The sequence below is a fragment of the Aythya fuligula genome, chromosome 12, assembly GCF_009819795.1.
Source record: "Aythya fuligula isolate bAytFul2 chromosome 12, bAytFul2.pri, whole genome shotgun sequence".
In the NCBI taxonomy this organism is placed as follows: Eukaryota; Metazoa; Chordata; class Aves; order Anseriformes; family Anatidae; genus Aythya; species Aythya fuligula.
This window is the reverse complement of record NC_045570.1, coordinates 55,110-82,976: the sequence shown is the minus strand read 5'-3', so window position 1 is coordinate 82,976 and position 27,867 is coordinate 55,110. Positions and strand designations below refer to the sequence as shown.

The 27,867-nt window shown below is 34.2% G+C and overlaps 1 protein-coding gene across 1 annotated transcript; it reads left to right on the top strand.

The window, feature by feature from the left end:
- The first annotated feature begins 358 nt into the window (after nt 1-358).
- On the top strand, nt 359-27,507 carry TDRD12 (tudor domain containing 12). The gene is given in 28 exon segments (XM_032195856.1): nt 359-379; nt 1,212-1,373; nt 1,694-1,830; nt 3,054-3,173; nt 4,551-4,606; nt 5,611-5,696; nt 7,491-7,689; nt 8,193-8,269; nt 11,742-11,846; nt 12,295-12,480; nt 13,170-13,323; nt 13,647-13,774; nt 14,363-14,554; nt 15,705-15,833; nt 17,129-17,246; nt 18,061-18,197; nt 18,288-18,508; nt 18,673-18,772; nt 20,035-20,222; nt 20,600-20,807; nt 21,332-21,424; nt 23,693-23,850; nt 24,822-24,943; nt 26,081-26,135; nt 26,573-26,686; nt 26,772-26,925; nt 27,018-27,084; nt 27,422-27,507. Coding segments are annotated over 28 exon segments (3,573 nt in total).
- The last annotated feature ends 360 nt before the right edge of the window (nt 27,508-27,867 follow it).

The following is a 27,867-nucleotide window of genomic DNA, read 5'->3' as shown; positions in this document are numbered from 1 at the left end:
GTAGCTAGATTGTAGCAGCCCCAGTCTTCAAGATATTTCTGTTGGCCTTTGGATGTAAGGTAGTGGGCTATGAGACAGGAGAACAAGTATGTTGTGGCATGCTGAAGACGGGTGTGGTCGTATGTGAGTAAATATGGATGGTGAATCTTCATTGGGATTCAACATAGAGCCCCATTAAGAAAGCTGGCTAGAAGTCTTCCATACATGTAAATCAGTTGTCTGTGCTAATGCTGCTTACACAAGTAGCAAAAATATGTAGGCCTGCTTTAGAAGTACACTTCTTAGATGTGCTTTAGAATAGTTACATGTCTGTTGCTTTCCTCCAGTAGCGTCAAAGAAGACTGAGTAGCTGGGCAATATGGAAGTCTTTGTACTACAGGTATGATGGAATTTTTAAAAGTTGAAAGGATTGGTGTTTATTTCAGTAAAACTATAGAAGTCAGATTTACAAATAAGATTATGCCTTAATTTCTGTTCAGCAGTCATTTCTTACACATGGTGGGGTCATTGACAGATTATATACATTTTCCCATTCTTTCCACGTGTTTATCTTGGTTTCCTCTCAAAAGAGGTTAGCAGGGATGCAGCAAAAACCTAAAATGGAAGATATCCTGTGTAATCTTAAATTGAACATAGTAATAGGTTTCTAATTAATGCTGCAAGAGATCATGGATTTTTTTTTTCCCCAGAATAGCGAGTACACTTATTAGCTGTAAGACTGGTATATAAAAGCTTACAAAGGCTGAGTGGAAAGCTGTGGCCCTATTTTAAAGAAACTGGCTGTGTTACACATCTTCTGAGACTGAAGAAAAGCCTGTCAGTGATTTTTTTTTTTTTTTTTTTTTTCATTTTCTGAAAATTCTGTGAAAGTAAAATGTTTATATATGTGCACTTAAGTCACTATATTTCATTTAACAAACTTTTAAAATGATTATACCTTTCAGAATGCATACGTCATTAATTGCAGTGCTAAAGAAACAAGTTTAGAAGTCTTTTATTGAACTAACTGTCTGAACATGAAAGATGTATTATGCCTGTTAACATTCTTTATGCTGAATATCTATTCCTATAATGTAGGGGGCCATGCTGAAGGTTTTAAGATTCCTGTTTACTGCTCAGATGCTCATGAAAATATTCTATCACTTCTGCAGGGGATAATACTACTTGTTTGTTTGTTTGTTTGTTTGTTTTTTATCTACTGTTTGCACCAGATTGAAGATCCAAGCTGCTTTTGGGTTACTATGAAAGGATGTGGGCCGTACATAGTTGATGAAATAGAGTATAAAAACTTGAATGCAGAAATGAATCAGTTCTATGACAAATCTTGTGAAAATGTGGACGAAGTAAAGCCAGTAACATTAGAAAAAGGCCAGGTAAAGACATTGCTATGTTGTGTGCATAAAAAGAATAAAAAGAGATCTTTTTTTTTTTTTTTTTTTTGGTTTAGAGGGTGAAGTATCCAAGTGTATTTTTTTTTTTGATATTGCTTTGTAGTAGAAAAGGACATCTATGTGGTTTATATCATCTTATATCATCTTGTCTGTAAGCTTTATCACTAAGGAAGCTGCAGTACTTGCAGTTTATAGAGTAAACTGGGGCTGTATTGTAAACACCGTTTTCTTGCCTCTAAGAAAACTGACGGTGATGTTTGTTCCATTTACAAGAACCTGTTGTTTTGATCTTTCTTTTTCAGATGTGTGTGGTTTTCAGTGAAGAACTGAAATGCTGGTGTAGAGCAGTTATTAAATCAATCATGTACTGTGCAGGTCATTATCAAACAGAATGCTTTCTTGTGGATTATGCCAAATACACTATTGTTAAAACAAAGGAGTAAGTGTTTGTTTTTTTTTTTTTTTTTTTGAGAGTGTCACTGAAATGTATTTTGTTGGCTATCAGTGTTTATTTAATTTAATAGTCACAAGGCTTTGGTTAAAGTGAAGTGTGGGTCTATAAGAAACTGCTAGATGTGTGATGGGCCCTGGTCAGCGTGGATGCAAACCAGTCTTTGTTCTGTTAATTTTTTAAGATGTTTTCTATTCTATCTTTCTTTTCCTTAAGGACTTGAAACTGGAATAGTGTCCGTTTAATATGGTTGAGATTTATGGTTATCAGTTAACGTTACTGAAACACACCTTATTAAGGGATAAATAAATAAAACCACTATGAAACTATAGGTTTCTAAAATCTTAAAATGTGTCTTAAAAAATCTCTTCCAGCTTTCAGACATGTTTAAGGTTCATTTCTTTGGTAAAATATCCAACTTAATGTACAAGGATCTTTACCAAGTGTTTTTGTAGTATTCAACAAAATTAAGAAATCTTATTTAAAATATTTTAGAAAAAATATTTTAAAATCTTAATTTAAATAACATTTTTAAATAGATTGTGCCTGTATCAGTGAGCAACTTTATAATGCCAAGTTTAAAATACTTTCTAATACAATTAAACACATGATATACTGCTTTTTCATTATGAAATAACTTGGAACAAAAATGATAATTATATGGATCTTAAAAGCTTGGTATAGGTGGTGTCCTGCTGGTTACTAAATGTCTCCCATAAAACCATTTATAAGGGGTAATTACATATAGATCAAGGCTCTAATGATAGCTATACAAAGATTTATTATTATTATTTTTTTAGGGAAATGAGTACAGATGCATGTTAGTATATTTATTAATTTCCTTCTTACTGATTTTAGTCATACCTGGCTTCTCACTCAGAGGTAAGAATTGCCAGATTGTGTACATATAGTGTATGAGGTCTAAATATCATGAAAAGACTTTAAACTGCACTGCAAACCTTTCTGAGATTTCTCTACTAAATGGGAAGTGCAGTCATATTCAGGGCAAATGTGTTTATTAATTGCTCCTTACAGGACCTGTCTTAGATAAACAAATAAATAAAACAGGGGTTCCAGGGAGTTTCGCTGTAGGAGCCAGGCTTCTAGAAGAAATGTGTTGTTGCATACAGAATAATGAAAGCACGTGTTTGAAACACCACTGGAAAATAGTCTGCTCTGTAAAATGAGATTATTTCTGCTTTGTTTTTAAGTGTTCGAGTTGCAATGAAAGCATTTATGCAAATCCCATACAGAGCAAAAAAATGTAGATTGCATTGTACAAAGCCAGTGACGTTGCGTGTCAACTTCTGTGAAGATACAGCACAAATAGTGTAAGTAGAGTTTACTAATCGTCTTCTAGTCATAAATTTCTTAGGTATGAAATTTCATCACAATGTTTTGTTTGTTTGTTTGTTTTTCTTCAGAGGATACTGTTTCAATAGGAACATAGGAGATAAGATGTGGAAAACAATTTATTTTTTACAAGAGGAATTCATAAACTTGCTAATGATTTGGGTTTTATTATTCATCTATTTGAAACTTCTGATGTTTATTTAGAAACTAAGAAATTCAGACAAATTTTTGGCAGTTAATGCCCTTCATCTGCAATCCCAGAACTGTGATTCCAGCAAATGAGCTTCTCTACTAATTGATCCATGTGCGGTTTCTTACAGGTGCTCATCTTATTCCCTACAATCCTGTTTGTGGCCATTAGACATTCTGACTGAACTGAAGTTCTGTTAATGTATAAACATTATAGATAGCTTTGGTTTTCCCCATTATATCTGTCTCCTTGAAATACTTAGGATTCTTGTTGTACTTTCCGTATCATATTTATGCCAGTTTTGAAGGAGTGGAATAAGGTTTTCTCTGGGATGTAGTGGTAAAGAAAAGTGCTTGTATATCCTTACTTTGAGCTCTAGGATGTTATTGTCAAAGACCTGCCAGATCGTGGGGGAATGTGGCATTATAGCAAGTAACCTATCTTGATTTATGTTGTTAAAGAATACTTAAAACTACATGTAGTTTGACTGTTAGGTTTGTTTTTTATACTGTCCTTTGTAAGGAGGAATCAGTATTTTACCTAGATACTCTAACAAAACAAATACTAGTTTAGTTAGGATGGAAATAGCATACATCTTGAGTGGGCCATCTTTGTGAATTATCAAAAGACCACTAAGTTCTCTACATATATCTACTATATTTTATATTTTTGCAATGCTGTACATTTGATTCTTTTTTTGTATTTGCAATTGCTGAAGATGGTAAAGAACCTTAATTTTTCTGTTCTAGACATTAAAGTCTTTACAATGTTTTGTAAACTGCTTGTTCAAAACTGGTCAATACTTATTTAAAGTAATTAATATGTTCTACAAACGGGTTCCCACTCTATTTCTAGTTAATATGTTTATTTGTTTATTTGTTTTTTTTTTGTTTTTTTTTTTTTTCTGCCTTATTTTATGTTGGATATAAGCCATCATACTTTGACAAATCAATATCTAGTAATTTTTAGGCAGTTCATTTTATGAATGAACTGAAACATCAAAACTGAAATTACATTCAAAGATCGTGCTAATGTTTCTGTTAGAGGCAGTTTTTGAGACTTAGCATGAACTGAGAACATTTTTTTTTTTGAATGTGCCTCACTTTTCAGATTATTGTTTGAAGTTTTGATGCTGTGGGATAATTGGTTGCGTTTATTTTCCTAGGCCAGCCCAAAGATGGGATAATGCTGCTACTCAGTATTTTCAAAGTCTTCTGAAAGGTAAATATGCTGTCAAAATCGTAATTGGCCCTTCTGTTTTGGGAAATAAGTTGTCAGAGAAATGTAGTACTGGAATATATATTTGATTGTACTTCCTTTTTAATTTTCACAGCATTTTAAAGAGAAGGGAGTTAGTCAATTTTTTTTTTGGTGTGATTTGACTTAGCCAACAATGTGTGTAGACTTGCATCTTTACCACACTGCATAAATTGTTAAAGTTGACTAGGTGGTTGCCAGCTTGGAATAGTTTCTTTCAAGAGCGTTTATCTTGGAAGAAACTATCTACTGCTCAAAGTAGTTACTTAGTGAAGTAGAAATGCTTGTTTTCCAGTCTGTTGTCCTTTCCCATGTGTGCTGTTTCAGGAGCTCATGCAGTCTTTTTCATATCCAGCATTCTTTTTTCGGTGTGGAGAGCGCTTGTTGGTGTTGCTAGAAAGCAGCCCTTTACTGTTCTTGTCTAACCTTGTTTATGTGCCTCTACCTGAAAAACAACCTACCTGATTATTTGCAAGTACAATACACAGATATTTGAGGAGGAGAGGATGAATTTATAAAAACAGTAGAGTCTTTAGGCTCTTAATTTCCCATACTAATGGAACATGGCACTTTCATGATTTACAGGTTTTCACACATCTAAGTGTAATGCATTATTATGCAAAGTAAAGGTCAATAGGAAGCAATAACAACATGGAACTTGATTTCACAAATACGCATAAATATATAAATAATTTCACTGTATGACTAAGTTTAGTTTTGGTGGACAGGTCATGAATGCTTTTCAGTTCTCAATCTTCCTTCAATGACTGAGGACAACTTAATTTTTCGAGCTCTGTTAATGCCTTGTTAGATTATTGTTTCATTTAAAAGTTACAACATTTGTATTAATTTTTCTTCAAAATAATAGGTTGCATTCATTTAATCATTATTTCTGTTTTTGTATAGCTTGAAAAATACTGATAATTTGATACAGGGTTAATATTTCTCCTTCTTACTACTACATTTAGCAACTACACAAATCAAAGCCAAGTTATGTGCTGTAGAGGATAATACATTTGATGTTATTCTTTATGTGACAATAAAAGATGAAAAGGTAAGATACTTCTTTATCTACAAACCTATTTGTATGCTTTATTATGTAAATCATAACTTTGTAATCAGTTTAGGACTGAAAAGCATTATCTGCAAGTGAGTTTTGTCATTTGCCAGATACAGTAGAAGCTAAATCATTAACTTATTAAAGGTATTGTTTTATGATTGTGTTGATGTAACCTCTCTGGAGGTGTTCCAGGAGGCAGAAATTCCATTTTCATTCATGTGTACCTTTATTTTGAAGGTATTGGCAGGTAAGCGAAGTACAAGTTTGTAGCATTGCACAAAGATATCTTGCATAACAAAAAGTACACGTTCTCATAAGAACTGCAAATTTAGGTTATTTCATGCAAATTTCTTTTTGCCCTTTCAAGTTTTTCTTTCATTTTTAGGAACTTCTGATGAAGGTAATTTATTTTATGAATTTATCATTTGCAATTTGGCTTGTTTTAGGTTAATTACAACTGTTAGGAATTACAGGACAGGGTACAAGAAAATCACAAATGAGGCTCACAGAAAATGAGTGTTGTGTTCCCAAAGCTCTTTTCCTGCTAACTTGGTCTGGTGAAAGGTCTGAGCAGCAATGGATACCAGACAGAGTCAATTCTACTTCACTGGCAAGCTCATTCATCTTTTTTCCTCATTGTTCTAATCACATTTATTTCAGCGACATTTTAAAATTTGAAGTAATACATTAAGGTTCTTCACTGCTTAAAATAAATATATTTTTTTAAAAGAGCAGATAACAAAAATTTTAGGGCTATCAATATTTTAGGGAACTTGAATTTAACAAATTGGTCCAAACAATGTATTAAATGTGTAAGAAATGTAGTGAACACTAACATTAGTGTTTAAAACCAGAAGCACTTTCATTTTTAAGTTGAATTGTTGGAGATAACTTTAAATGAACTAGAATTATCCTGGGTGAGGTGTTGTTTTTCTGTTGTTTTTGTTTGGTTGTTGGTTTTTTGCTATTCCATTTGATTACCTGGAGCTGTAATGCACAAACTGTTTTGGAGGTTTGTGACAATGAACTGCACAGTAAACCTGTATGTCTTCAAGAATCTTGTATCTGTTTTCAAGCATTATAATATTTTCTTTGCTTAAAAAAATACTGTCTTTGAGGTTTTTCAAGAAATATTTGATGTTATTTAAGCTGAATTACTCTGCATCCTACAATGAGATGTTCCTTTAAAATTATAAATATACAGGAAGCAACTCAAGTGGACAGCTACGTGAATTATTTACTGCATTTTCACACCTTTTGTGTTATATTTAGAATATTTTACAACTACTTCATTCAAATGTCATTAAATACCAGTTCATACTTGCTTTGGATGGGGCTTTGAGCAACCTGATACAGTGGAAGGTGTCCTTGCCCATGGCAGGGGGGTTGGAACTAGATGATCTTTAAGGTATGTTCCAAACCAAACCATTCTGTGGTAAGACTGAGTCCTCAAACCTTCAGGGGAAACAATAACTCCACTTGTCAAAATATCTAACTTCTGCCAATAATCTCCTGTAGTTACTGTCAGACTTAAGTAGCTGTAATGTAGTTATGAAATAATTCACTTGCATCTGCTTGGATCACTCCATGTTAAAGGCTGTTAACGCTGTGGCTGTGGTCTTTGCCATAGGCAATAACTTTGAAGGTACATATAAAGTCTAATACCTTCTATCCGTTCAAATCTATCAGCTTAAACATTACCATAGTTTAAAACTTCAGATATACCCTTAAATAGTATGCAATATTGATTCTGGTCGGTAAGGATTTTTTTTTAATTTTTTTTTTAAGGTATGCATTAATGATGATCTTGTCTCAAAGAACTTTGCTCGCTTTGTGGAAACTGAAGAGGATACTGGAAGTCCTGCAAAAGATCAAGAGAACCAGACGTCATTAAATGTTGAATATTTTCCAGTAAAAATCATTGATCCTACACGTGCTTTTAGGCCAGTTCTGTCTGAGGAGAAAGTACCAATGAATCTTGAAACAGGTAGGAACCATATATTTCAGAAACAATCAAATAGACAATATGCTAAGTTTCTCTAATTGGATATATTGAACATGAAGCTACTCTAATGTCTCAGTTTGAATCAACAATTGTATCAAATGGTATCCTAACAAAGGGTGCTTATGACTTCACAAACAGTCATCAAATCACCAGATGTAGGAATACTTTTTTTTGTAGCATACAAGACAAGTGAAGGCTGAGAGGTGAGTTCAATGGGCATTTGTTGATCTGTTTAATAGCATTAGATACTGCTGAAATTACTTGTGTAGTGTGTTACTGATGTTCTTGAGTTTGGAGGGTATTATTTGATCAGAGGTACTTGTACAACTGTAGGATTTACTGTAACTTGTCTCAAGGATTCAAATCCTTGAGATTAGCAACTGATAGAAGAAACTAAGCAGCAAATCAGTGGCAACTCACTGTAAATAACAATATTAGCTTTTTATGTGTTCAGATAATTTAAAAATTTCTGATTATCTTCTTAGGTCATAGTGTTTCTATTTCTTCTCCTGAAAAGACGTACCAAAGGTCAAGCACAGATGTAAATGAAGGTACCAAATCTGTAAGTATCATATTGTGTCAACGGTGAATTCGATTAAGCATATATGGGACATATAAGGAATACTGTAGTCATCTAGCTGTTTCTTCTATGTAACAGATTTGTGGGACCGTTGTAATTATTGATAGAGCTAAATTGGAGTGGAATGTTGTCCTTTTACTTTAAAATGCAGAACATTAAAAAGAAAAACACATCCTTGGAAAGGTTGTGTCTACTCTTTCACTCTTTTGCTATGGTTTTATGAAGATAATAATGGTCTACAGTGGGATGTTCAGTTTTCTAAATATAAAAGAAGGTAAACTTTAACGCTGCCCTGAAAACAAAATAGTCCTTATGCTATAGAATGGTTAACATTTGTTGGAGTTTCTTCTTACTCGTTGAGCAGTCTAATGCCAAATAACCTTTATCAGCCACCTCAGTGATGCAGGTTTTTGACCAAGTCAAGCCTGTTGGTTGCTTGTGATAAAAGATGATTGTTAGGAAAACACTAGTTCAGAACTGAGGATCTTTTGGATAAGTCTGGATATAGTGTCTGCTACAGGTTATTCCATTGAAGATTTTCACTGTTGTTCAATTTACCTTCATGTGCATTCACTTTGTTAGTTTGCAGGAGGGCAACCTGTTTCTGCTTTTTCCTCCAGTCTGATGTGTGCAGGCTTCTCATGATTTATTTATTTATTTTTAAATAAGGTGTTTAAGAACTAAGCAGTGTGTGTTCATACTATTTCAGATCCCCATTTAGGGCTATTGCTTGAGATATGACCATGACCTAATATTTCTTTTTTTTGTGTGGGCAATATTCTTGTTATGTTCTTGAAAGAAAATACTGTTCTGTAAGAAGTAAGTTTGCTTCATTAAAACTGTTGCCTCAATCAGGCAAACATATAATTTGGTACAAAGAGAAACCCAGAATACTTGGAAAATCCTAGAGTTAAGTAAGAAAACTACTTTTACCTTAGTAGGTGGAAGAAATACTTCTCTTGAACAGTATTTTAGTGCAAAGAAATAGTTCTCACCTTTTCTTGATAGATTGTCAAAGTATTTCCGGGTTTGCCTTGCAAGGAAAAGTCAGCTGTTCACACAGACAGGTATGGTGCATTGTGATAAATATTTGAAATAGTTATGTAATCGGAGATTTAGGTGGTGATATATGTTCTGAGTTACTATTCTTGAGCACTTAAGAGAAAAAAAAAAATGCATATGCACACTTCTGGGGAAGAAGGGAGTTTGAAGCTGTTGATATTTATTCAGAGTACAATAAAAATAGTTCCTTCTCAACTATGGTTTGGCAAAAAATATTTGATGGGGAAATATTTTTCTGCACTCTAAACATGTTAAGTTGCTTTATTATATCAATTGTTAGTGTGATCTTATATTTTCAAACTGAATTAAATATGAATTGATTTGTGCTGTGCTTTGATTTACTATGATGCAGATCAGATGACCCATACTTAATATGCCTGAGTTGTTTGTCTTTTAAATTCACTATGTAGCTGACGGAAAGAACTGTTGTTTCATTCCTTGAAACTCTTAAGAAATCTTTCTACAGTGATGTTTGATTATTTTATTTTTTCCTCTGGACTTGAGAAAGCTACTAATTATCTGTTACAAAAATTTGTTTGGGGCTATATGCAGATACTAAAAAGCTAATGCTACCTTCAGTTTTAAAAACTGTTTTCTTTATTTCTGTAATCAAGTTAGAAGGTTTTGCTCCTCAGCATAGATAATGCATTAAAAGTATTTTGAATTGTGAAAAGTGAATTGCTTCTTGAGATTTTAGAAATATTGGTGGTATTTATAAATTGTACTTCACTTTTGCATTTGTTATATTTATTATTTTTCCTTTTTTTCAGGTTCTTGCAGTTCTTAAATTCTGATCCTCTGAAGACTCCTAAAATAGAAGATAACCAATGGGTATTTCAAACATTTAACTTAAATTTACCTTGTTCTATGCAAATGTACTGGATATGCCTGGAAGGTTTTGTTAGTGGAGGGAGAGGACACAGAGGTGGTCTTTTAGAAGGAAGTTAGGGGCTGATGCTTGTTGGCTCCACATCAGGCCCAGTTCAGGCCAAAGCTGAGCCAGTCAGCAAAATTGGTGGCACCCTTATGAACGTATACTTAAGAAAGGGTAGAAGACACCAGAGGAGGAGTAAGGAATGGAAAAAAAGTGAGAAACAATACAGGGAACACCAATATAAGAGCAACAGGAGGTGTTCGGTGCTGGAGCAGGTATTTCTGAAGGGTCTGTAACTAGTGGAGGACCCACACTGTAAAGAAGAAGTGGGATACAAGGAGCAAGGAAGGCAATCTGCTATATTCTGACTGCAGTGCCTGCCTTGTGCTGATAGCTGCTTCAGTGATGCAGCTTAGTCTAATCTGTGTTCACTTAAAAAGGGAGAGGAGCGAAGTTGCATGGAGGGAGAAAGGTGTTTTTCCATCAGTGTGCAAATGTCCTGTTGTTTTTCTTTCTTAATAACCAAAACAGTACTCAAATATTTACATTACTTAGCAACAAATTAAGTTACCTAAAGTTGAGTGTGATTTGTGTGCATCAGTAGTTGGTAACAACCCTGACTGTATTTTAAGATCTCTTGCTCTCCTGCTTCTCCGCCAACCCTGTGGAAGGGGAGAGTGAGCAAGTGGCTGTGAGGCCAAGCCACCACAGTGGATTTTACTAGTAATTTTTAATTAATTGTATTTTTGTTGTTGTAGTTGAGCACTAAGTGTGCATCCAGCTTCTAATGCTTTCTTTTGAGTATCTTAATTAGAATAGCTCAGTCAGAAGCTCAGGTTATCGAGACCAACTGCCTGACCCCTTCTGGGATAAACAAAAGTTGGAGTACATTATTGAGGGCACTATCCAAGTGCATTTCAATCACTGACAGTCATGGAGTATCAAACATCTTGCTAGGAAGCCTGCTGCAGTGTTTGACCACCCTGACTGAAAAAAAAAAAAAAACGAATACCTAGTCTGAACCTCTCCTGGCACAGCTTTGTGCTATTCCTGTGTGTTCTATTATTGGTTACCAGGGAACAGAGATCAGCTGCTCCATCTCCATTTATCCTCAGGAAGTTGTAGAGGGCAGCAAGGTCACATCGTAGCCTTCTTTTCTCCAGACTAGACAAAACAAGTGTCCTCAGCTTCCCATAGAATTTGCCTTCCAGCCCTTTTACCTGCTTTGTTGTTTCTCTTAAGACAGTTGTGTTATGAAGGTCTTTATAAATCATTCATTAAGAAAGAAATACTGAGTATTTGTCTCATGACTGCTCTGTGTAGCTGATCAGTATGTATGAATCGCATTTAAAATGCATTTACAACTTCTTTTTCCTGTTTGTTTTTTTTTTTTTTTATCAAAATCTAATTTTTTAAATACAAGAAATGCTCGAGTCATCATAAGTAAACTATTTTAAACTATTTTAAACCCTTTTATTTCGTGTTGCCTTCAATACTATCTTCTACTTACGGTTTCAGAGTTCTCACAGTGTTAGTGAAGAAGGGAACTTTGTCTTTCTTAGCAACAAAATTGAGCCATCTTCAATTCTGGAAAAAGCACCACTTTATGATGATCTGAAAAAGGTAATACTAATATTTGATTTTACACTGAATTTCTTCTAAGGATGATATGTTTCAGCCTTAAATACTAAATATGTTATTTCAATACCTTGTTTTGATGGAGGAATGTCTAGGATGTTTGTCATGTGATTGAATAAATAAAGAAGCTTTAGAGAGATGCTGACACAGACACCTGTAAGAATTTCTTACAGGCTTCTGTAAGGTTTCTGCAGGTATGTCAACTGTTGTCATAAGTTGAGTGACTTTAATTTCAATGTCATAATTTAACTCACTGACCCCAAGGAATTTGTTTTCATATTGCATGTTAAGAATATTAGTCATGAAGTGGGTCAAAAAAGTTCTTAGGTCACATAGAGTTTTGTCTTTTATTTTTTTTGTCTTTTTTTTTTTTTTTTGTCAATATGTAAGTACACAGTTTTCACATGGAACTCTTTATTATCTTTTTCTTAAGGAACTTACTCGGGAAAAATTCTTAGGCCCTACCTTCACAGAATCTTACTGTTGGCCACCAGTTGCTCGAGGATGTGATGTAGTTGCCATCTCACATCAAGGAAATGACCCTTTCTTATATATTCCACCAGTTCTTACGTTCTTGCAATTGGGAAGTTGCTACAAAGCCTTGCCAAACAGAAATGGAGTATGTATATATTAGAGTAGTATCAGGTTTTCTGTTCTAAAGTGCAAAATAGAATAATAAATCAAAAAATAGTGGGGGTTTAGAATGTATGTTTCTAATGTGATCTTAGTGTATCTTCGTGATGTTTGCCTGTTTATAGGCCTTTCAATGTAAAGGCTTATGGAGATGGACTGCATGAATATTGGAAGTCCAAAACTTAGTAAGTTATGTCTAATAAGTGCTTAATGTTATAGCACTTTGATTCTTATGAAGGTTCCTTTTAAAGGACTTAGTCTGTTTTTGCTAAATTCAAATTTGTATTAGCTGTTTGAAATGTTGTAACTTGTTTCATAACTTGTATTAGAGCACAGAACTACAGAATTACTGAGTTTGTAAGGGACTTTTAGGTGAAGATTTTAAGTTACTTGGGGTCATACTAGACCATGCTCCTGCTTCTGTTAAATTTCTGGACCTTTTACACTATGTTACTGCATGTATCCTTTTTGTCTTCAGGTAGCCTGGCATAGCATTCCTTGGGTCTGTAGCATCTACGTTAATGAGATGATACGGTACTAAAAGATTCGGTTTTTAAGCACATAAAGACCTGTGTTGCAGACTTTATTTTTTTACTAAATGTTGAGATGTTCAGAATTGTAAGAACTGTACTTCTTGTCTAATACTATGGTGTAAAATTGTGTGTGTGTATGTAGCCACTAGCACTTATTTTATGTCCTGGCTGGAAGAAGGCACAACTTGTTTTTGAGTTGTTGAAAACTTACAGCAGATGTTCCAGACAGCTTCATCCAATGTTGATAATACTTGGGCAGAATAAGGAAGAAGCTAAAAGAGTGAAAATCCAAGGATGTAAGAATACTTTCTATTTTCTTAATTATGCTTGAGAACAGCGTTACTGGCACTTAGTGTGAAGGAACAGAAATAGATATATTTTTGTTCCATTATTTGAGGTTTGACCTATGTTAGTGGGCATTTTAACCACCTCCTTACAGACACTTTTCAGTATCTTATTCTGCCTGAATGTATGTAGAATCATACGATTTTTAAAGGGGACCTCAAGAGATCATCTAGTGGTCTCTTTAGTAAAATTGACCTGCCCTACAGTGTTTTTTACTTGTATTCTTTAAAATCGTAAAAGAAAAATGTTAAGAGTCTTTTTTTCTGACTTGTAGGTGATGTTATTGTGACCACACCATACAGCTTCCTGAGACTGTATGAACATAACTGCTTATTGTTTTGTAGACTTTGCCATCTTGTTTTTGATGAGATTGAGGTACTGTTTTCTGAAGCTACTGAACAGGTAATTGGGTTTTGCATTCAGATGGTAAAATGTTGTTCCAGTTGTTCTGCATGTGGCAGTCTTGAAGACAGTGGAAAATAATGCAAATACTAATCTTGAATCCTTGGCTAGAGTATAAGTTGAGAAGGAAACGGAATTAAAAATAAAAATTTTATCTGTATGTTTCTGACAGAATACAACACTGGAGAAGTAGAGCTTTGGTCTATTAATCTAACTTTTTGTAACTATTTTGTAACTACTTGAACATTCATTTTTCTAGTAGATTTTATTGGCAAGGGGTTTACTGAAGCTGCTTCTTCAGGTGTTAGCTGTGATCCTTGATCAATTAATATAGTCAGTTCCAGGGAGGATGTTTGTGTGCATGTGTGCAAACAGTTCTTTCATGTCCTTCTGGCACTTTCTTCTTGCTTCAGAGGTATTCAAATAATAGGGCAAAAGTGCACAACGCTTTCTTCTGAGATACAACACAAAAGATTCAAGTTTTATAATGTGGAAAAAAAAAAAGTGTTCTGGAGCAATATACACTCCACTGCTTTTACAGATTCCTTGGAATAGGGTAAGAGGATGATAGATTTTTTTTCTTTATAGGTTTTTACTATATTAGATTGCTACAAGAAGACCATTATTACTGAAGAATGGGAATATTTACCACATCAAATTATTGCTGTTGGAACTCATTGGAATAAACATATGGCACGTTTAATAAAGGAATTCATGAACGATCCTTACATTGTGATAACAGCTATGGAAGAAGCTTCTATTTACGGAAATGTACATCAGGTAAAAATCCAGGGGTGATGTTGCTATTGGTTTACCAAGATGTCTTTCGTCTTGTCTGTACTGATCAAGCTCAGTGTGTGTGTGTGTATTTTATATATATATATATATATATAAAATAAAACTGTTTTTTGTTGTAACTGGATAGTGCAGGAATCGTAAATCAGGTTGCTCAGGTCTACTTCCCACATACAAACTGAGGTGATTCTTAGAAAACCTTACTGAATGAGGTGATGGTCACTTACCTTAGTTTCTAGGACTGGGTGAAGACTCAATTAGTTCCATGATCCTGCTTATAAGTCTGGATTTTATGTGAGCATTACCAAATGGTGTAGCTTGTGACAAAATTACTAGAAAGTTGTTTCAACTATTAATTGTATATGGCAAAACTACAGGGTAAGTTCTGCCACAACAGAGCTATTAAAAAACACCTTGTTCTACTGCAGTGCGCCATGCACAAAATACCTTTTTTCTGGAAATCTTAGGTCAAGATATGGAGTGTTTCAAACTGTATATTTAATTTCTAGTAAATAGAGTGTAGCCCTTGAGAATAATACAAAATGTAAGTATGATCTGAATTCGTCTGTGTCTAAAAATAATTTATAATTTATGCCATAAATTGGGGATTGAGCATGTTAGGATACTTGAAAGACTAGATGTTCTAAGCTTCACCCCAAATTGAAAAACGTACCACTCCTTGTGAGAAATCAAGTTAGTAGTTTGGCAGGACTGACAATGTCAGTGTTTTAAAGGCTTTAGTGTTTCACCTGGAGCAGGACATTTTTTGTAGTTTGAAGGTTTTCAGTAGTTCTTGAAAATGCCAAACTTAGAACAAAAGATTGAAAAATCATCTAAAATTAAATGAATGAAAAATCGTGTCTGTCATTTTAATGGAGCATTTCATCAAATTCTTAACATGGGTGTTTGATTATGTGACGTAAATAAATGCTTTTGGAAGGTATCAAGTGGATGTCCTCTGTGAGAACTGCATATCATGTAAGCTTAACAAAAGCGCTACCATTTACTCTTTTTTTCCCTTGATTCAAGCTGTATTGTGTAACAATGCATAGTGTTCATTAAAATGAAGAATTACGCTATAAAGTATGTTTAGATTATATGAATTATCAGTCATCTATTTTGTGTCAATTTCTAGGTTGTGCAGCATTGTGTGAGCAGTGAGAAAACCGCTATATTACTCAAAATGTTGGATTTTACCCCTAATCATCTTCAGAAGGTGTTGGTTTTCACAGATTCACTAGATGAAGTAGAAATGGTACATCAGGTAACAAAACAACCAAACTTAGCTTGTAATATAACAGTTTTAAAAAAAAAAAAAAAAAAAAAAAAAGACAGACACTTAATCTATGTGTACTCAGCATTTTAGAGAGGCAGACCAAGGAGTTTTCCTGCAGTTGTTCTTTTTTCAGGTAACACAGCAGTAGAGAGCAATGGAAAACAAAAAATATCCTTTGTACATTCATTGTCTCTGCTGGTCCTTGAACAGTATGAAGCTAGAGAGGAGAACTGTTAGATTTCACTGGGAAGCAAGAGATGTGAAGCAGTGCTGTTAAACCTCAACAGCATGGTGGAGATATAATTATTTTTTTTACTAAAGGAGGCAGGCTATGAGGATATGAGAAAGAAAACATTTAGCAGTAGTTTCAAGGGTGGGATAGCAAAAGAATATATGGCTAGACTTTCCGGATCTAATAGGAATAGTCCTAAAACACAGATATATATTCTCTCCCAGAATTTGGAATAGATCCTGTGTTCTTTGAAAGATTCTTAATACGTAATTAGTGTATCTGGAATGCTTAGTCCTTGAAGACTGGTAACAGAAACCAATCTGATTTTGTCTTGAGACTTTGTTTTCCTTGAGTGTCTGAGGGTTAAATTTCTTCAGGAGTATCAAAAACACCCCCTGCTCAAATACCACCACTAAAAAAAAACCAAAAGTTTGTCAATGCTACAGAAGTACTGAAGCTTTTAGTGGAACTTGTTCGTAGTAATCCTTGTGTACACCAACTTCAAATACCTTAAGTGACATAGAAAAAAAAAACACTTCATTATGCATGCTTTCTTTCTAAATAACAAAGGCTTTAGTAGTGATTAATTTCTAAACAATTTTGAATTGACAAATATATAAAGCCTTTTTGAGACTTCTTCATTTATGCAAGTTAAGTGCGGGAGATCAATGAGAGTTTTTAGCACTTTTTGAGAGTCTGAAATGTGAGCCTGCATGATACTAGAAAATAGCATCCCTTAAAACAGAGAGGTCATCTTAATGGTGGGAAAAGCTTCAAATTGACTTTGTACCTTCTTAAACAGATGCTTAATGTATTAATCCGTAGGAGGCTGGGCTTTATTAGTTTTCATTTTATACAGGAAATGAGTAAGCTTAAGTATTTTTCATATAAATAACCTAAGAATTCTACTCTTTTTTTTTTTTTTCTTTTTTCTCCATTTCCCATATACTTAAAATAACTCTAGGGTATGCCAGATACTAATAAGATACACTGTTAGAGTTTCTCAGAGCTGTTATTGTTGTATTGCAAGAATGTGTAACTTTGTCATTAGGCACTGAAGAGCAATTCAATATTTGCCTTGAAAATACATAAAGAAAAGGAGTTTAATTTCACGTATGTCCTAGAGCACTGGACAAAAAGCTATGCTTCTGGTAATCATGTTGTGTTAGGTGAGTATCTTCTCATTTTCTAGTTGTCTATTGTTTATTTCTTCATGGTGACCTATGTTCTACATTAAATACTTAATGAGATTATTTTGTCACTTCCGTGAGGCCAGTCCCCTATGAATTACTGTTGGTTATCTCTTTACTTGTTAGTGCTGCATCTAGTCTTTTTTTTTTTTTTTCCCCCTGAGTCTCAAGGTTAACTGCTGATAGGGAAATCATCAAGAAGCCTTTATTAGATGGAGCTTAAAAGAGTTGTTTGATTTATTAGTTACAAGAACTATTAGTTCTTTCAAAGAACTTCTACGGTTTCCCTCTGCTAATACGAAGGCTATTTTCAGTTTGAAATTCAGAATGTCTGAAGCCTTAGCATAATCATTTCCCCGTGTTCTGGTAGATTTTTTTTTTTTTGAGTTCTTTCCCAGAGCAAAGCCTTAAGCAGTTTTAAACTTCATTTTTCCTTTTATCTGTCAATTGAAGATTAACTTAATTGCATCTATAGGTTCAAGGTGTTAGCATTTCTGCATTACTGGAATTGTATTCTATTTTGTGAAGTATTTGGCTGTGGCCTATTCTTTCTTTGATATTGTTATGAGATTGAGATTTACACAGATTAGAAACTAGCATGTGATGCTGTCTGCCATGCGCTTATGAAATGTGTTGAAGAAACCTAATGCCTTATGTAAGTGTATTGGGAAAAGATTGTCCTCGATTCTTAAGTGGATGGGAGAAGGAAACAGGCATTGCAAATGTGATCTAATACTCCACATGCTTAAAGTATTACAGTTCCCTTATATTTGTGTTTAAACCACGTGTTCAGTTTTAACAGATGACTGCATGCAGTTTTTGGGAATTACAGATGCATCTTGCGTGATACATTTCAGTTTTCCTTCTTCTCCAAGAATCTTTGGTCAACGTCTATACAACATGTCTGACAACTTCCATAATGTGATAGAGGTTTGAATAAATCTTCAAAAAATTAATGTTAACATTTGATAACTATTTGGCGGATAAATAAAAGCTTAGAAATGCATACATATGTTTTAGGAATCATCTGTAGATCAGGAACATACAAAGGCAAGGTCAGTCGTACTGCTAACAGAAAACAACATGTGTCATGCTCTTGGGATCCTGCGCTATTTGAAGCGTGCTAAAGCTGAAATTCCCCTGGAACTGCATGATTTTACAGCCAGGGTGCTAGAAGCTGAAGAAGAAAAGAAGTTTGCAAGGCCACTGTGCACCTATCTTAAAGCATTTGGAATTTGCAAGTAAGGAAATAAGTCATTTTTCCTAACATTCATACTCATGAAAGAAGGAATTGCGTGCCTTGAATTGATGACTGCTACTTCATAGATTTTTTTCTATTGAGTACTTTCATTCATACCAGATATTGCTCATTATTTTTTTTCTAAACTTTTTTTTTAATACATAGGAATAGAACAGTGTGTCCAGACCGTCATCAAATTAATTTGCAAATAGACAATGCTCCAGAATATGCCAGATAAAATTACACAACGTCTGGACGTGTGACAGTAAGTTATTGTTATTTATCTTGGGTTTGGGTACTCAAAAAGGCAGGTCTTAAATAGGTACTTCAGCATATTACATATTTCTTAACATTTACATTAATACTGCTGTAATATGTGTGCTATATCTCAAAAATGTTTGTTCATGTTTAGCTTTTTTCTTCTCTCCCTTGAAGGGGTTGCAGCATAAATATGAATCGTGCCAGATTTGCCCTTAAATTTGCCCCTTTGAACTGCTTGCATCCTCTTCCCGTCCTGTCTTTTGCAGAGTTCAGGTGCATTCAGCTCACGCAGTTAGTGGGCACTATCTGTACCGAAAGGTCAATGGCTGCAAGAATAGAAAGGAGAACTGAGTGTATTTTTTATTTATTTTTTGTCACTCCACTTCTGCATAATACAGAAGTTTTTCTTGGTAGGTATGAGTTCAGACTATTTGGCAGGCTATATCTAGTTTTTGTAGTGCCTAAGGTCAGGACTGACTTCGTGATATCATCTGCTTTCTTCTGCTGACTGCAGCATTATAAGTATTCCTTAATACATGAATACAATAAGTATTCATTTTCCTCTTTGTTAGGAAATATTGGAATGGGTTCCATTCTTTAAGAACTGAAGTCATGTTGTGCTCTTTTGGGATTTCTATGAAGCGGAAATCAAATGTCTGGTCTTCTTACTATCTGTGTTGTATACCTAGCTGTATTTCAGTATTTCTATGTGGAATGACATTTAGACAGTACACCCAGAATTTTATGCGTTGGAGTTGCTAGTAGTATATTCTTTGTTTTGTTTTTTATGAAACCAATTTTTAGTGCAAAATTTTCAGAGTGATGGCCTAATAAAGAGAACAATAATGCAATGCCATTACGTGTTTCCCCAGTAAGCTTCTTTTAAAATTCATCATAAAGTTGGAGAACATTAAGAATTAAGCTAGGATGGTGTGGAATGCCTTAGTAGTTAGTAGCTTCACAGATAATAGCATAGCTCGCTGGCATTAAGTGGGATACCACCAACTGAGGCTTGATGGTTTTTGTGCTATATATTTCCATTGACTGGAATATGGTCAGTTAATACTATTTATTATCCTAAGAATAATATAGTAATAATAAATGATCTTCTGAAATGTGTGTTTGTAGTAGTCTCTCTGCCTACTCTGTGGGTTGTGAATAGATGGCTGGCCTTGAATATGAAAACTTAAACATCTCCACATCTCATTAATTTGAGACATCATCAGTCCTTTTTTTTTCCTTCCCTAATACGTTTTGTTCTTTCAGATACTGCCTCTCCACATTGTAAATGCAACAAACTACTTCGGTCGTATAGTAGATAAACAACAGGACCAATATACTACTCTTGCTGAAGAAATCAGTGAATATTTTAAGGAGACTAGTAATAAAATTCCTATTAAAAAGGCAGAGAAGCTAGCTCTGTATGGATTATGTGAGGAAACACTTTTTCACAGGTAAGTGTTGTGTGTTGTTTTTTTTTTTAATTTACTCGTGCACTTTTATATAAGGAAAAAAAATACCTAAACCTTTCATTGTTTGTTTTTTAAAAACAAAAAATATAATATCCACCTCCCCATCCTGCCCTGAAAACAGCAAAAAAACACTGCTATATTCAGATCAGTCTTTAAAATACCAAACAAACGCATACTTTTTAAGTTACCAAATGGAAAATAAAATGATCCCACATGCACATATGCATATGCCCACACAGAATTCAGTATTTTACTGTGATTTTTTTTTTACATGTGCAGATTTAAAAACAAACAAACAAAAACTTCTTACAGTTGATTAGATGAATACTAATTCTGTTATGTTCTCCCACTATATGAAGAGTTCAGGTGGTAGAGACTCCTCCAAAAGAAGAAAACTTATTCTTTAATATCAAAATCAAATACATAGATGAAGGCAGAACACGTCAAGTTCAGAGCTCTCAGCTTCTTCACTTACCTGCAAGATTTCAGCAGCTGCCACCTCAGGCTGTGGAATTTATAGTTTGTAGAGTGAAACCCGTTGATAATGAAATTGAATGGAACCCAAAGGTAATATTCATCATCTCTTTTTTCATAGTATTTCCCTTAGGTTCTTTAATTTGTGTGTTTGTTTTCTAAATGAAAACAGTTATGAATTCAAAGTTAGTTATCAAATTTAATTGTTTTTAGTCTTATCAATAAATATCTGTTAGTGGTCCAGATTCTGAGAAGTTAACTTTTACTTTTTGTTTGCCTGCAAAATAATAAAGTGAAATTTATGGGATTTTCTCCTATGTGATTTAAATGCCTTCTTCCAGAACGTTATTGCTACTTGTAAGTCTGTGGGGAGTAATGGGAGGGCAGCCTCTGTAAATTGACCTGTGCTTGGGTAGTCTTCTATTAATAAGTTCCTTCCTTAAAGACTTAACTACTTTAATCCATGGTAAAATTACAGTACTTCATTAGTTTACTCAAGCCGTTTCGATTTATTGAATTGAATTTATTGTTAAGCTCAGATAATACTTCACTAAAATTCAAATAAATGCAAAGTTACCTTGCTAAACATCTCAGAGGTGGTGTTTTGTTTCTCCTAGGTAACCCATTATATTCATCACAAAATTAAAGGAAAACCACATGAAGCAAAAATAGTACTTGCCCTAGGAAATACAGTTTGGATTGACCCAATGGTAGGTATGGTGTTGTTGAGTTAAAAAAAGAACACAGACAGAAATATATTCTGATTTTAATCTACGTAGTATTCATGTGTAACTAAGCACTGGAACAGATTGCTCAGAGAAGTTCTATACTCTCCATCCTTGGAGATACTTGAAGGCCCATCTGGATGCAGTCCTGGGCTGCTGGTTCTAGATAACCCTGCTTGAAAAGGGAGGTTGATTGACATGACTCCCTCCTCACAGCTTCAGCTGTTCTGCAATTAACGTGAATGTTTGTTTATAGATGGAATGTATGTGAGTGATTAAAAATTGAACTGTAAATCTGGACAGCTGAAAATACGCCAGTAACAGAGTATCAAATAACTTATGTCATCCAGACTATTTCATGAAGTTAATAACAAAAGTGTTTTGTGGAAATACTACTTAGCTTTTTATAAAATCATTTCTGTGGTTTGCCACACATACCTCTGAGATAGTGATGCTTTGGTCCTCTAACATTATTTGCTAATCTCTAGGATCTCTTACTTTAGGCTTTGTTTATTCTGTTTATATTTGTAAGCCTTTGCTGTCTTCTGGTTCTTGCACCAGTGGGAGTGGGACAAAAAGGATATGCCACATGTTCACACTGAGAATGATGATTATTGTATAACTAACTGTATTGTGTTGCTGTATTGTGTTTCAGTGATGACGATGCTGTTGCTTTTTTATATTCGACGATCTTTTCAAATTACCTTCTTGTTCTTTTGCTTTTTTGCGCTTTTTTTTTCTTCTTGCAACTCTCTTTCCTTAGCCAGTTTTATTCTAAGCTTTTCTGCAAATTAAAAGAACCCTTTAAACTTCTTTCCTTAGTTTTCTTAATCCGAATAGGAAGAATGAGTGCTCTTGTTTGTGTGTGGAGTTTTGTTTTTAACACTTTTTAACACTGCCATTAACTAACATCTGGAAGATGTCTTAGTCTTGTGGGAGCAGTAATGGGTAGTATTGTGAGGTTTTTCTTCATCAGCTGCATTTCTTTCTATTGGCATTCAAAAGAAAACTAATAAACATCAATTGGATATAAAGGCTGCCTCTCATGTTGAAGATGCTGAAATTTTTGATTTTGTTATGTCTCATTATAGTACTCTTAGACATGATGAAATTGCTTTAATTATTGTTTGTGTCAAAGCTGATTTCTTAGGTTTCCTGAAATCGGCATGTTAAGGTCAGTGCCATGTCTGTATTGTTGTGTCAGTTCCCTGGCCTGTGAAGGTAACAGAACTGGGCTGGGCAAAGTATCCATGTTAGAGGTGCTGACTGGAAGGTGATAGGTAGGGAAAAGTGAGGAGGAGAAGAGTAGGTCATCCATGCAGTGATGTTTCCCCTGAGTATTTTCCTATTCTCCCAAAATCTTGCAGGTAGGAAACTACCTTAAGGCTGTGTTTTAATTGAAAGGGTTTGGGTTGTTTGTTGTCGGCTTTTTTGTGTTTTGCTTGTTTGGAAAGTCAGGAATCTATTCTGAAAGTGAAGTCAAAGGACAAAGAAAAAATCAAGGTGCATTTCATGTCTTCATTAATGACCTTAAAAAGCTAATTGTGTTTTTATAATGTCTGTGTCAAAAACAATTTTAAGGGCAATGAGTTCTTTTAAGAATTGCTGTCAAAGATAAAAATGATCCCTCAACTTATGAGTTATGGTTGAGACAAGTTGATCAGAAAGGCTTCCCCACACACCAGGATCACCGTGCATTTCTTGTGTCGGCCTGGTCCTGTCCAAGTAAGGTATTTCTGTGCTTTGGAATATATCCTGCTTTATTTTCCTGTCTATTCAATCAGATGAAAAATAAAGTGGAAAGAGAAAATTATCTGAAAGTAATTTTCTTACTTAGCTTGATTTCTGATATGATCTTAATCTTTTCTCTTTGATTGCTACCTTTTGTTTTTATTCCTCTCAATAAAACTGGGGCCCCACCCAAAGCAGTTTTATTGTGATTTGGATCTAGAAGTTATTCTAACTCTATGGTGTATATTTTGGCTGTAGTTTTTGTAATTGACGCTAGGATTTTCTACTTCATTTCCACATTGGTTCTTTTAGATGGGGCTAGCTACTAGTTAATTGAGCTGTTACAACAATTTAAAATATGGTGATCCTTTGAAAACAATTAAACGTGAGTAAGTTATTTCATGTTTAAACATATACTTGTTAATTTTCAGATTTTCTAAATTTTATCTAAAGAACAGCTTAGAATTGTAGAGAAACAACTAATGAGTTATGGTTTTCATTTAGCATGTTTTGTAATTCAAGGTCCGGGTTACCAGGCTTTCGGATTTGAAGATGTATGTCAATGAATACAGTGTGCGATCTGAGATTCTGTCTACAGGTCTGGGAACTGACAATCCAGAACACGTAACACAACTCCAGAAGTTATGTGTATTAAATCACACGAATGACTTGGAGCCTTTGTGAGTGTTTCCAATTATTTGGAATATGTATTTAAAATATGTATTATTTTCAGCATATATTTTACTAGGAAAAAAGTAACTTTATGAACAGGATATTTACATTATTGGTACTGAGTATGATTTTTGTTTAAATAGAGACAGCCATGTTTGTGACATCTGCTTTCCTCTTTCTTTAGTTACATAAGCACCATGGAAAGAAAAATAGAAAGTCTTCAAGATGTTAAACTAGCATTTGATGCAGATAGTCAAGTTTGTCATAAAAATCTGTAAATTCAAATTTTGTTGTCTTATGATCAGTGGCTTCTCACATAGCTTGACTCTGTTGCAATATTTCCTGCATCTTGAGTACAGCTAGTAAAGCCCCTCATTTGGCCAACTAACTGAGTTGATGTAATTTACATAGTGTGTCTGTTAATACCTCACTTTCTTACAAGCACAGAGTTCTTAAAATTGTTATTGCAGGTATTATTTGTAATCTGTAAAGCCAGAGGTCTCTTACTAATATGTGAAGAACTCTAAATATTCTAAAACTTTTATTTTTTCTGAGTCAAAACAAAATATGACCAAAAAGCCCCCAGAACAACTGGAATTCTTTTTTGAAAGGTAACCAGTTTCCTATCCAGGTCCATCGCACACACTAAGACTAACAGATTTTTTGACTCAAAGGAAATACTGCCAGCATCAGAAGTTTAAATGTTCTTCTGACTTGGATTACTGTATAAAAGCTTCTTACTGTGTTAATAAACTTAAGTAACCCTGTGGGTGCGACTTCAGGATTGCTAGAAGTGCATTTTAGAAGTTCCGTGTTTGTTTGTGTTTTTTTTTTTTGTTTGTTTTGTATATGTTAGAATGAGAAACATAACTCCAATAGGACTTCCAACTACGATTTGGAATTCACTGAATATTTAACATTCTTAAACCTTTTATTTTATAAATGTTTCATTTTAAAAATATTTTTTTTCTGTGTTCAGAAGCATAAAGGAGGATACAGACCATTCAGAGAACATGTCTGATCCTCAGAACATGTCCATACAAGCAAATTCTACTGAAAACTGTAAATCTTCTAAAATGACTATGGGGAATCATCTATGTGGTAAGCATTCTCCTTGTTAACAAAAAATTTAAAGCTTTCATTCAAGCTAAGCCCTAAAATGTTAACATGAAAGTCATTTTTTTCAAATGCAGCCTTTTTTTCTGAATATATGGAGTAGCACCATATGTTGTGACTTAACATAAACATTATATGTTTATTAAATGTTTATGTTAAGTCATGTTTATGTTAAGTCACAAATACCTTATAGTTAGTAGCCTGAAGATGCTATGTGAGTAAGCCACGTGAATACATCTGTTTCACTGTTTGGGACGTATTCTGTCCTTGAAACATTCAGTTGTTTGGTTCTCTTTGGAATGGTGAGCAGGAAATAACTCCCAAGGAGAGGAAGAGCATTTTACTTCCAAAAGCTGTAAGGTTGAAGGGAGTTAACCTATGTTGGAATATCTGAGGTGAAAAACAGCATCATTCACTGGGAGATTACGTTTTTTTATTATTATTATTTCCCCAGATTCCGGGTGGTAGAAAACAGCTTTTTTTTTTTTTTTTTTTTTTTTTTCCTTAATCTAATGCTCAAGGTTTTGGTATTCAGTCAGCAGAGAATTTAAAAGCACATGACTTGATGTCAGCCATGAAGAGGACAGAAGATGGTCTAGCTCTAGTTAGCATGTGAATTTGGAGAGATGAGGGCTGAATGATTAAAAAAAGTTGCAATGTCATGTAATACTTACCATGGAAGACTTTTTATTTTTACTTGGTATAGTAGAGTGACTGTAATGCTGTGTTTCAAGCTCTGATGATAATATCAATTTTAGCTGTTTAATGAACCCCTGAAACATTTACTCAGTTTCTAAAATTACATGTTGCAGGTTTCAAATAATGTCTGGAAGACTCAAAAAAAAAAAAATCCTTTATATGACCTGGAAAGTGTGATTTTTATTTTTTTTAATACCAACTCTAATACTTTTCATTTGAAATTTCAGTTGAATTATTAGCTTAATAGAATATTTCCAGATAGGAAGTATCTGACGTAAGTACCAAATACATGCTTGCAGTAATGCTTGCAGTAGTAATCTGATTGCTGTTGAATTATTTCTATGATGGTACGGGGCTATTCTGGAATCTGGTTTGTACATTATAGATAAGTATAAAATATCTTCCTTGATTTCTTATTTTTAGATGGTGTAGCTCAAAATAAGGAAGCAGAAGACTCCACCCTGCATCAGCACAAATGGTACAAAAATTCAGGGTGATTTTGCTACTATGCTTTTTTTTAATGTGAACTGTCCAACAGGACAATTATCCTTACTGAGATTATCTGTTTTACGCGTAAATAGATACAATACAGGTAGAAGTATTCTTTAATTGTTAAATTGATACTGAGCATGAGAGACCAGTGGTAATGTTGGATGTGTCCCCTCTTGAGCTAACAAATACACTCCTCCAAAGACTGATATCACATTGCTTTTGTAGCAAGTGTGGCTGACACTCTTTTTCCTGACATAAGGTTTCCTGATATTGCTACTTAGAGTCAAATTATTATGGTTTGAATACACATACAGGTGCTGAAACTCATCTGTTTGTTGGCAACCTAATGGGAGAATTCTAGTTGTATGTAAGGCAGTTTATTTTGTGTTTGGGCTAACTCCAATTAATCTTTCTCTATTCTAGCTTTTATCCAGAAATAAAATGGTTTCAAAATGAAGTGACTGTTACAGTGAAGGTAAAAATAGCAGGTATTGCTGACTATAAATGTGACTTCTCTAAAGAGAAAGTAATTTTCAGGTAGGTTTATGAAATTTGAGTTTAATAAACCTGAAATTTGACTGTTAGTTTGTATTTATTTTTTAAAAACCTTTTTATAATTTAGTGCTTGTTCAGGAGACAAACTTTATTTGGCTGACATGGAGCTACATCAGTACATACTTACAGAAAAGTCATCGTGTGTGATTAAGGATAAAGAGGCTGCTATTATCCTTACAAAAGAGAAAAAAGGACCATGGTGCAAGTTACTAAAGAACAAGGTGAAGGGAAAAATGATTTGAGAATTACTGAATATTTCAAACATATTAGCTGTGTTTTGGTACAGATACTTCAGACTGTTTTTTGTTAACAGAATCCTCATGTGTCTTTTGATTTCGAACACTGGGAAGATTTTGAAGACAAGGGTCCTTTTCCAGCTGGTAAGGATAGAACAAGTCAGTGTTTCTCATGTATGAAATGGTTATCATCCTAATTTTTATTGCATAGATTTTATCTGAAATATTCAATTGTTTTATAAGTATGACACTAAGCTGGCTTGCCCAGCTCCCATGAAAACAGATAAGAGGACCTCTAGCAAAGTATGGGCAGACAGGTATTTTTCAGTCAGTATAGTTTGTTGCAGACAGTTTGGTGCAGAATTTTTTAGTGTTTTGGTCTAGTTTGTACCCTAAAGGCTTTTTGTATTTCTACATGTGTGTTTTGAAGCTCTTGTCTTTTCTTGCTTTATAGATTTTACACTTTGTTAATTACTTCTAGGTACTAAAAAGCTGCATTGCACTTCTGCAGTAACCGAAGATCTGGTCGAGTCTTCAGATGACAGTAGTGTAGAAAGCGATGAGTAATTTGGAGATATATCTTTGTCTGTTAAGGATAATGTTGCAAAGTATTGTCTATTGCATGCCCCTAAAATTGTTGAAACTGAACGTATAGGTTGCAGAACTGTGTTTAATTTTTGGAGAAAAATAGTCCTTATGTTCTAAGCATCTGGAAAAAAAATACTCTCCAGAAGAACTCTATATATTGTCTAGTGCCTTCACTTCAAAATTGTTGGCTTTAAAGATGATGTGCACATCAGTACTTTTAATTTAAGAAATTAAAGAGCTTTACTTACCTGAGTTTGCTGTGTTAACAATAGTTAATAACTTCTGCAGTTTCACAAACTCTGATGGTCTGTCAATGATTTCTATATTACCCTTATCACA